Below are 11215 nucleotides of genomic sequence, written 5' to 3'. Positions count from 1 at the left end.
GAGACATTCAGTTGATGTACCTGTCAGTCTGTCAGTCAGATAAAGACACATTCAGTTGATGTACCTGTCAGTCTGTCAGTCAGATAAAGAGACATTCAGTTGATGTACCTGTTAGTCTGTCAGTCAGATAAAGAGACATTCAGTTGATGTACCTGTTAGTCTGTCTGTCAGATAAAGAGACATTCAGTTGATGTACCTGTCAGTCTGTCAGTCAGTTTAATGTCCTCCTCTGCCGTGGTCCCTTTGTGCCTTCTAATGTCAGTGTTTCAGATTGGGAAGAGACAATATTGATGACATATTGAGGCTATCTATGGTTATAGAAGTCTAGAGACACAATATTGATGACATATTGAGGCTATCTATGGTTATAGAAGTCTAGAGACACAATATTGATGACATATTGAGTCTATCTATGGTTATAGAAGTCTAGAGACACACAAAGACGAGGAATTACTAGAAAATCTTGGCCTATACAGAGAAGCTATTAATTAACCGTGGAACTTCATAGAAACTCCCACAGCGTTCCATCGACAGCGAATAGATTCCTCCCTTCCTCTCGCGAGATTTATTACGGCGCTGTCAGAGACGTGGCCACCGGCCAAGAAGTTGCAGCAGGGGACTTTCTAAACTCTCCGCTCCTTCCACAGACAATGACAACTAGGGAGAGTTTATAGCATAGCCGGCGAGTTGTCATGAACTTTGCCGAGGGAGTTCTCTGCCACGTTTATATAACGTTAAAGACCTCGACATAACATATTGGCTTGTTGGGAGTAGTTGGAGAAGCCTAGATCTCACTCTTTAATTTGAGTTTTTACGCGATATGGAATCATCCCTGGAGTTCTCAAACTCTTTCACCAGTGTGTCTTCGCCCTCCGCGCGGTGTCGGATCTTCAAGATCATCGTGATCGGAGACTCCGGTGTCGGTAAGACCTGTCTCACCTACCGGTTCTGTGCCGGTGAGTTCCTCGACCGAACCGAAGCCACCATCGGTGTCGATTTCCGTGAGAGCTTGGTCGAGGTCGAAGGCGAGAAAATCAAGGTAAGAGAAGTATAAAGTTTAAACCGTTATTTCCAAATATTATGAACGAGTTGGGTCGTAATTAATTGGTGCTTTACACAATTTAATGCACCAGAGAATCACTGCGTAAACAAAAATATCATTTTTATGCTCACACATTTTTGAGAAGGTGGTGTTGATTTCTCTCAGACGGCACTCTCATTGCCTCGTAGTATGGGCATTTTTAAAAATATATATTTTCACTTTGTAGGCGTTACTCGTTAAACATTTGTGTTTGCAGCTGAATCTGCGCCCACTATTGCGCATGAACAGCAAGCGGTCTGTGGTGTCAGCTTTGGTCTATCGATCTTAGTTAAGTTCCATTTGAAATAAAGTTTTATTTGTACAGGACTAACAAACATGACTACTGTGTGATCAAACAAAAATGTCATCTTCTGTAAATGGTCATGTTTAGTTTTGGACCTAAACCAGTGTAGGAGATCCAAGTGTCATTAAAGGCTCAGTTGAAAGGACTGACACACAATAGTGTTTGTGTTGTTTGGCCTCTTGGATAAACAGTGACGGTGTGGTTAAATAAGGATGAATACAATGATAACTTGAAACTAGTGTGTTTCAGAGTTCCATACATGTATATGTAACTCCCCCGGTTCTCAGACAGCAGAACAAACCACGTGTGCAGTGCTTTTATATGGTCATGACACACATGACAAAGGCTGCATCACAACCGGCGGTGATCGGGAGTCCCGTAGGGCAGCGCACAGTTGGCCCAGTGTCGTCCGGGTTTGACCGGTGTAGGCCGGTCATTGTAAATAAGAATTTGTTCTTTAATTGACTTGCGTAGTTTAAAAAAAAGTTAGATAAAAACCTTTCACCTCAGCACACAACATTAGTAGGGTTATTTAATGTCGTGAAAAGTATTGTAACATCCGTGACGGGCTAAAGAATGTGATTTCTGTGTGTTTACGGAAACACAGACATGAAAAGAGGATATTGGCAAACCCAACCTGCTCTCTTTATCAGAGCAGGGCAGACCACATGATAGAGGAAGCATGGTGGTTAACAAGACATTGTTTTGTATCTGGGTTAAAGAGAGAGAGAGAGGAGGCCAGACATGGGCAGAATACTTGTTTAAAATATTATGAATACTTGAGATACTTAGGTTTTCTGCATGGCATAGTGTGTTTTCACTTTTGGGACTATCCAATTGGTTCCATTGTGCCAGGACAAATGAAATCAAGCATTACTCACCAGGCAAGTATGTGACATAATGTATTTCTGCCTTTTGTCTTTTGTGTATTCTGGTTCTCTCTCTCTGACCTCTGACCTCGCTTCAAAACACATATCTCATTTAGGGGCCAAAAGTCCTCTGTGTATTTAATCTCAACATTCCACTGCCTTAAGGGCTGGCCTACGGAAACGGAGGGGCAGAGCGCCGTATACGTTCCGTTCCAAAAACGCAGTGGGACAAAAGTATGTAGAACTCGATGCAAACTACGCTCTGTTTACATCATACATCAGAGGTAGAGCCCTTTAGAGCCCGGAGGTTACTAGGAGACAGGGTTGACCTTCTGATTGGAGTTTACATCAGAGGTAGAGCCCTTTAGAGCCCGGAGGTTACTAGGAGACAGGGTTGACCTTCTGATTGGAGTTTACATCAGAGGTAGAGCCCTTTAGAGCCCGGAGGTTACTAGGAGACAGGGTTGACCTTCTGATTGGAGTTATCATCAGAGAAGTGGAGGAGAAATCGTTATATTGACGTTGGTCTTCTATCTGGTGAGTCGATATGTTGATGAAAAGTAGAATAACATCATCTGCTGACTTACTGTGTGAGAGAGTTTATACAGCCGCCCTCTTTCCCACACCCCCCCGCCCTCTCTCCCACACCCCCCTGCCGCCCCTGCCCTCTCTCCCACCCCCCCGCCCTCTCTCTCACCACCCCCCCCCCCGCCCTCTCTCCCCCGCCCTCTCTCTCCCACCCCCCCGCCCTCTCTCCCCCGCCCTCTCTCTCCCACCCCCCCCGCCCTCTCTCTCCCACCCCCCCCGCCCTCTCTCTCCCACCCCCCCCGCCCTCTCTCTCCCACACCCTCTCTCCCCCCGCCCTCTCTCCCACACCCTCTCGCCCTCTCTCCCCCCGCCCTCTCTCTCCCACACCCTCCCGCTCTCTCTCCCCCCGCCCTCCCTCTCTCCCCCGCCCGCCCTCCCTCTCTCCCCCGCCCTCCCTCTCTCCACTGCCCCCCCTCTCTCTCCCCCGCCCTCTCTCTCCCCTTCTCCCCCGCCCTCTCTCTCCCCCTCTCTCTCCTCCCGCCCCCACTCTCCTCCCGCCCTCTCTCTCCCACGTGATCCAGAACCTGATAAGTGGTTGAGGAGAGTGTCAGTTCATTAGTAGACAAAAGGGAGACGGACCTCCCCTCCTTGATAGCGTCCTTTTGGCGATGAAGCACAAGTGTTTTGAAATCTTCCACGCCCCCTTTAAATCAGCTATTGTTTTTATCAAAGGAGAAATTAATGTAAACATTTATTCTACTTATCCTTTTATCTTTAAAATATCTTGTACAACCATCTAAATTAGTTTATATCACTTTATATGTTTATGTTGGGATTCAACCCTCTAAACCTCATTAGCCCAATGACGAGCGATTGGAGAAGTCTAATTTCATACAAGCTCATTCTCGTCAACTTTCCCTCCTCGCCGCCTCTCCTGGTTTAACTTGGACCTTTTTTAAAGGAGGACAGAGAGGATGGAGGAGAGAGGACGCAGGAGGTGAGCAAATTTAATTGAGAAAAGGCCCCTCCCTCTCTCTCTGTCTGCTTCCCCCTCTTTCTCCATCTCTAAAACCCCTTCTCTCACATGTAGAATAGTTTCACCCCCCAACCATCTCTCTCCCTCACCCTCTGTACTCCCGCTCCTCCATCTCTAAAACCCCTTCTCTCACATGTAGAATAGTTTCACCCCCCCCCCCCCCCCCCCCAACCATCTCTCTCCCTCACCCTCTCTACTCCCGCTCCTCCATCTCTAAAACCCCTTCTCTCACATGTAGAATAGTTTCACCCCCCAACCATCTCTCTCCCTCCAGCTCCAGCTATGGGACACGGCGGGCCAGGAGCGTTTCAGGAAGTCGATGGTCCAGCAGTACTATCGGAACGTTCATGCTGTTCTCTTCATCTACGACGTCACCAGACCAGACAGCTTCAGAGGCCTGCCAGCCTGGATAGAGGAGTGTAGACGGTACTCACTGGGACAGGAGATAACCAGGTTAGTTATATACACACACAACCTGGATAGAGGAGGGTAGACGGTACTCACTGGGACAGGAGACTACCAGGTTAGTTATATACACACAACCTGGATAGAGGAGTGTAGACGGTACTCACTGGGACAGGAGATTACCAGGTTAGTTATATACACACAACCTGGATAGAGGGGTGTAGACGGTACTCACTGGGACAGGAGATTACCAGGTTAGTTATACATACACACAACCTGGATAGAGGAGTGTAGACGGTACTCACTGGGACAGGAGATTACCAGGTTAGTTATATACACACACAACCTGGATAGAGGGGTGTAGACGGTACTCACTGGGACAGGAGATTACCAGGTTAGTTATATACACACACAACCTGGATAGAGGGGTGTAGACGGTACTCACTGGGACAGGAGATTACCAGGTTAGTTATATATACACACAACCTGGATAGAGGGGTGTAGACGGTACTCACTGGGACAGGAGATTACCAGGTTAGTTATATACACACAACCTGGATAGAGGAGTGTAGACGGTACTCACTGGGACAGGAGATAACCAGGTTAGTTATATACACACAACCTGGATAGAGGAGTGTAGACGGTACTCACTGGGACAGGAGATTACCAGGTTAGTTATATATACACACAACCTGGATAGAGGAGTGTAGACGGTACTCACTGGGACAGGAGATAACCAGGTTAGTTATATACACACACAACCTGGATAGAGGAGTGTAGACGGTACTCACTGGGACAGGAGATAACCAGGTTAGTTATATATACACACAACCTGGATAGAGGAGTGTAGACGGTACTCACTGGGACAGGAGATTACCAGGTTAGTTATATACACACAACCTGGATAGAGGAGTGTAGACGGTACTCACTGGGACAGGAGATTACCAGGTTAGTTATATACACACACAACCTGGATAGAGGAGTGTAGACGGTACTCACTGGGACAGGAGATTACCAGGTTAGTTATATATACACACAACCTGGATAGAGGAGTGTAGACGGTACTCACTGGGACAGGAGATTACCAGGTTAGTTATATATACAAACAACCTGGATAGAGGGGTGTAGACGGTACTCACTGGGACAGGAGATTACCAGGTTAGTTATATACACACACAACCTGGATAGAGGAGGGTAGACGGTACTCACTGGGACAGGAGATTACCAGGTTAGTTATATATACACACAACCTGGATAGAGGAGGGTAGACGGTACTCACTGGGACAGGAGATAACCAGGTTAGTTATATACACACACAACCTGGATAGAGGAGGGTAGACGGTACTCAGTGGGACAGGAGATTACCAGGTTAGTTATATATACACACAACCTGGATAGAGGAGTGTAGACGGTACTCACTGGGACAGGAGATTACCAGGTTAGTTATATACACACACAACCTGGATAGAGGAGGGTAGACGGTACTCACTGGGACAGGAGATTACCAGGTTAGTTATATATACACACAACCTGGATAGAGGAGGGTAGACGGTACTCACTGGGACAGGAGATAACCAGGTTAGTTATATACACACACAACCTGGATAGAGGAGGGTAGACGGTACTCAGTGGGACAGGAGATTACCAGGTTAGTTATATATACACACAACCTGGATAGAGGGGTGTAGACGGTACTCACTGGGACAGGAGATTACCAGGTTAGTTATATACACACAACCTGGATAGAGGAGGGTAGAAGGTACTCACTGGGACAGGAGATTACCAGGTTAGTTATATACACACACAACCTGGATAGAGGAGTGTAGACGGTACTCACTGGGACAGGAGATTACCAGGTTAGTTATATACACACACAACCTGGATAGAGGAGGGTAGACGGTACTCACTGGGACAGGAGATTACCAGGTTAGTTATATATATACACACAACCTGGATAGAGGAGGGTAGACGGTACTCACTGGGACAGGAGATTACCAGGTTAGTTATATACACACACAACCTGGATAGAGGAGGGTAGAAGGTACTCACTGGGACAGGAGATTACCAGGTTAGTTATATACACACACAACCTGGATAGAGGAGGGTAGAAGGTACTCACTGGGACAGGAGATTACCAGGTTAGTTATATACACACACAACCTGGATAGAGGAGGGTAGACGGTACTCACTGGGACAGGAGATAACCAGGTTAGTTATATACACACACAACCTGGATAGAGGAGTGTAGAAGGTACTCACTGGGACAGGAGATTACCAGGTTAGTTATATACACACACAACCTGGATAGAGGAGGGTAGACGGTACTCAGTGGGACAGGAGATTACCAGGTTAGTTATATTCACACACAACCTGGATAGAGGGGTGTAGACGGTACTCACTGGGACAGGAGTTAACCAGGTTAGTTATATACACACACAACCTGGATAGAGGAGGGTAGACGGTACTCAGTGGGACAGGAGATTACCAGGTTAGTTATATTCACACACAACCTGGATAGAGGGGTGTAGACGGTACTCACTGGGACAGGAGTTAACCAGGTTAGTTATATACACACACAACCTGGATAGAGGGGTGTAGACGGTACTCACTGGGACAGGAGATAACCAGGTTAGTTATATATACACACAACCTGGATAGAGGGGTGTAGACGGTACTCACTGGGACAGGAGATAACCAGGTTAGTTATATACACCCACAACCTGGATAGAGGGGTGTAGACGGTACTCACTGGGACAGGAGTTAACCAGGTTAGTTATATACACACACAACCTGGATAGAGGGGTGTAGACGGTACTCACTGGGACAGGAGATAACCAGGTTAGTTATTCACACACAACCTGGATAGAGGAGGGTAGACGGTACTCACTGGGACAGGAGATAACCAGGTTAGTTATATACACACACAACCTGGATAGAGGGGTGTAGACGGTACTCACTGGGACAGGAGATAACCAGGTTAGTTATATACACACACAACCTGGATAGAGGGGTGTAGACGGTACTCACTGGGACAGGAGATAACCAGGTTAGTTATATACACACACAACCTGGATAGAGGGGTGTAGACGGTACTCACTGGGACAGGAGTTAACCAGGTTAGTTATATACACACACAACCTGGATAGAGGGGTGTAGACGGTACTCACTGGGACAGGAGTTAACCAGGTTAGTTATATACACACAACCTGGATAGAGGAGTGTAGACGGTACTCACTGGGACAGGAGATTACCAGGTTAGTTATATACACACAACCTGGATAGAGGGGTGTAGACGGTACTCACTGGGACAGGAGATTACCAGGTTAGTTATATACACACAACCTGGATAGAGGGGTGTAGACGGTACTCACTGGGACAGGAGATAACCAGGTTAGTCAGTCATATTAGAAGCCAATTCCATTTGTCCTTTTTTGTTACATGGCCCCGTTTACACCTGATCAGTTCCACGTGGAGGCCCAGAGGAACTAGCTCTATCGCCAGGATCAGATTCAGAAAAGCTGCATCGTGTCAGCATTGGGCAGCTGTGTTACACACACACCTCAACCAACACACAGTAAACACATCGTTTTGAATACTCAGTAGCGGCCAACATTGCCTTTTCGGTTGTAACCTGTAATGTTTTAAACTCTCCATATGTCTCCCCCTCTGCAGGTTCCTCGTGGGCAACAAGAGCGACCTCCGTGACACCTGCAGCTGTGACCCCCGCTCCATCAAGGTCGAAGGTCAGGTGACACGGGATCAGGCCCAGAAGTTTGCAGTTGCCCACGGGATGATTCTGTTTGAAACGTCTGCTAAAAGCCTCCCTGGAGGAGGAGGAGAATCAGGAGGGGGGCATCAGGACAGTGTGGAGGATGTGTTCATGGCCCTGGCCTCCAGGCTGAAGAGACAGACCAGACCCCCTCCCCCGGTTCTCAACAACACAGGAGTGTCTGGGTCCTATTGTGGGTCCTATACAGGGACATCTTCTTTCAGACTGCCAGCCAAGAAGAACCCTCAGAAAGACTTCTGGACATGCACCTGTTGAGAGAGGCAGGGTGAGAAGAGGAATGGAACATGGGATGGAAGGAGGGGGAGTTGGAATTTAGGGTCCCCACCAAGAACTCAGAGAAAGACTTCTGGACATATACCTGTAGGAAGGAAGGAAGGAAGAGAGAGGGAGAGGGGGAAGTCCTCTGATCAAGCATCTATATCAGTGGAGGCTGGTGAGGGGAGGACGGCTCATAATAATGGCTGCTCTCAGATCTATAGCCTGCTCTCAGATCTGTTGTCTCCTTCTATAGCCTGCTCTCAGATCTGTTGTCTCCTTCTATAGCCTGCTCTCAGATCTGTTGTCTCCTTCTATAGCCTGCTCTCAGATCTGTTGCCTCCTTCTATAGCCTGCTCTCAGATCTGTTGTCTCCTTCTATAGCCTGCTCTCAGATCTGTTGTCTCCTTCTATAGCCTGCTCTCAGATCTGTTGTCTTCTTCTATAGCCTGCTCTCAGATCTGTTGTCTCCTTCTATAGCCTGCTCTCAGATCTGTTGTCTCCTTCTATAGCCTGCTCTCAGATCTGTTGTCTCCTTCTATAGCCTGCTCTCAGATCTGTTGTCTCCTTCTATAGCCTGCTCTCAGATCTGTTGTCTCCTTCTATAGCCTGCTCTCAGATCTGTTGTCTCCTTCTTTAGCCTGCTCTCAGATCTGTTGTCTCCTTCTATAGCCTGCTCTCAGATCTGTTGCCTCCTTCTATAGCCTGCTCTCAGATCTGTTGTCTCCTTCTATAGCCTGCTCTCAGATCTGTTGTCTCCTTCTATAGCCTGCTCTCAGATCTGTTGTCTCCTTCTTTAGCCTGCTCTCAGATCTGTTGTCTCCTTCTATAGCCTGCTCTCAGATCTGTTGTCTCCTTCTATAGCCTGCTCTCAGATCTGTTGTCTCCTTCTATAGCCTGCTCTCAGATCTTTTGTCTCCTTCTATAGCCGGCTCTCAGATCTGTTGTCTCCTTCTATAGCCTGCTCTCAGATCTGTTGTCTCCTTCTATAGCCTGCTCTCAGATCTGTTGTCTCCTTCTTCAAGCCATAAATGTAAGACTGGTACCCAGGATAAAGCATCATCCAAAGGGTCGTTCTACTAATTCGGTGCCTTTTGAAAACGTTTGACTTCACCTCATCTTAACATTCTGTCGTAAAGAGGACATGTTGAACTTCATTAAGTTTCCCCATCTTAACATTCTGTCGTAAAGAGGACATGTTGAACTTCATTAAGTTTCCCCATCTTAACATCCTGTCGTAAAGAGGACATGTTGAACTTCATTAAGTTTCCCCATCTTAACATTCTGTCGTAAAGAGGACATGTTGAACTTCATTAAGTTTCCCCATCTTAACATTCTGTCATAAAGAGGACATGTTGAACTTCATTAAGTTTCCCCATCTTAACATTCTGTCGTAAAGAGGAACAGGTTAAAGACGGAAATTACTATAGCAAGTGCCAAATAATGTAACGGGGTGGGGTTGACCGTAACAGGGTGGGGTTGACCCTAATCGGGGTTGACCCTAATCAGGGTTGACCGTAACGGGGTGGGGTTGATCGTAACGGGGTTGACTATGTCATCTTAAATCAGCCATGAATCCCCTTGTGACAGTGGGAATGGAAGCTTGTTATTGTATGTGCAACAGGCTTCCCAAAACATTTTTAATTGTTAAAACATTTTTAGAATGTCTGTCTGTTGGTAACAGGGTTGACTTGTTGACGCTCGACCCGCTCAGTTTTACGCCACAAAACACCAGAACATGGCCAGAAAGAATATAACCAGCTCACCTGTTTTCACATTATAATTTGACTACTAGATGTTCAATGTTTCTTTGGGAAGAAATATTTAAAATGGGAATATTTTCACCATTATTAAAAATGAGAGTTCAATTCACTTAACAGGGTTGACCTTAAAACCGAGGGACTGAATCACTAATCACAATAAACTAACTAGGCCTTTACAATGATGGAGAAATGTTGGGATGAAGAGGGTTAAATCTTCTTAGAAGTCGGAGAGGGTGCACGGAGGGACATTTAAAAATGCTGAAGTCTATTCCTATTAAATCAGATTTATTGAATTCTCCATGTGGTCTATATTAAATGGCACTAAATTTAACAGGCTTTTTAAATTCAATATTGGTGCTCAATTTATCCCTAAAATATCAAAGGGAAAGCAAAAGGCCCTCATTTCGTGGAATGACCCAAAAACAGTGGAGACTCTTGGATACACTCCTCTGGAAGTACCGCATAATGTAACCGTCTGAAGCTTGTGCAGTGGGTCGTCTTTTATGTGTCTCGATCTGTCCATCTTTGCGTTATGGCCATTGTACAGCAGGAAAGATATGACTGTACATTTCCATTCGTGATGTGTGTAAAATGTTTTCCATATTCAATAAAATAATCAATGTTCTTCAAAGTTGTAATCAATAGTACTACTCTTTGAACTGAATTATGTTTGTATATTGTTCATCCCATTGGCAGTTTGTCTGATTTTTCACAGGGATCTAATGCAGGTCTGTAATACTTTTCAGTCTTCATTTTGAAGTTAGTTTACTTGCAAAACGATGTACTACAGCAGAGCAGGACTAGAACACGTTCAGTTTGTTTCTTGATCTCTGGATGAGAAGGAGACAATCGCTGCCCCGGGATATCAACTGTGAAAAGGTTACACTTCACAACCGATTTACTCCCTGGTAACCCTCCCTTTTCCATGGTTACTGTGGTAGAGGGACTACACGGGAGGAGTGGTGTGCTGGTCATGCAGGAGTCTGGTGCAGGAGTGTGGGCGGTTGAGAATGGTGTGTGTGTGACTGAGGCCGTCACATGACCCTTCTTCTGCTCAGTTCAGCAGACAACACACATGCCACCAACAGCTGTGTGTGTGTGTGTGTGTGTGTGTGTGTGGCACGACAGTATGGTGCAACATTCATCGGTTAGCTGACAGAGAGGTCCTTCTCGGTTTTCTCTCT

General features: G+C 46.3%; 1 protein-coding gene across 2 annotated transcripts; it reads left to right on the top strand.

Moving 5' to 3' along the window:
• The first annotated feature begins 645 nt into the window (after positions 1-645).
• LOC139419729 (ras-related protein Rab-33B-like) lies at positions 646-10662 on the top strand. 2 transcript variants are annotated; one of them, XM_071169718.1, is made up of 4 exons: positions 667-1039; positions 3744-3779; positions 4093-4271; positions 7896-8553. In XM_071169718.1, the coding sequence occupies exons 1-4, from the start codon at positions 821-823 to the stop codon at positions 8266-8268; spliced, it is 807 nt and encodes a 268-aa protein (XP_071025819.1). In that variant the 5' UTR covers positions 667-820; the 3' UTR covers positions 8269-8553. The 2 variants fall into 2 exon arrangements, with proteins under 2 accessions (XP_071025820.1, XP_071025819.1); XM_071169719.1 differs by lacking the exon at positions 3744-3779 and having other exon boundaries at positions 646-1039; positions 7896-10662.
• The last annotated feature ends 553 nt before the right edge of the window (positions 10663-11215 follow it).

Source organism: Oncorhynchus clarkii, chromosome 10 (genome assembly GCF_045791955.1).
Source record: "Oncorhynchus clarkii lewisi isolate Uvic-CL-2024 chromosome 10, UVic_Ocla_1.0, whole genome shotgun sequence".
Classification (NCBI taxonomy): domain Eukaryota; kingdom Metazoa; phylum Chordata; class Actinopteri; order Salmoniformes; family Salmonidae; genus Oncorhynchus; species Oncorhynchus clarkii.
This window is presented reverse-complemented; position numbering and strand designations above follow the sequence as displayed.

Bases quoted from the DNA above. Each gene is read 5' to 3' on its own strand.
- LOC139419729 (XM_071169718.1), top strand. From the start codon at position 821: ATGGAATCATCCCTGGAGTTCTCAAACTCTTTCACCAGTGTGTCTTCG. The intron at 1,040-3,743 runs GTAAGAGAAGTA...CCTTTTTTAAAG, and splicing joins TCGAAGGCGAGAAAATCAAG to GAGGACAGAGAGGATGGAGG. The intron at 4,272-7,895 runs GTTAGTTATATA...CCCCCTCTGCAG, and splicing joins CTGGGACAGGAGATAACCAG to GTTCCTCGTGGGCAACAAGA.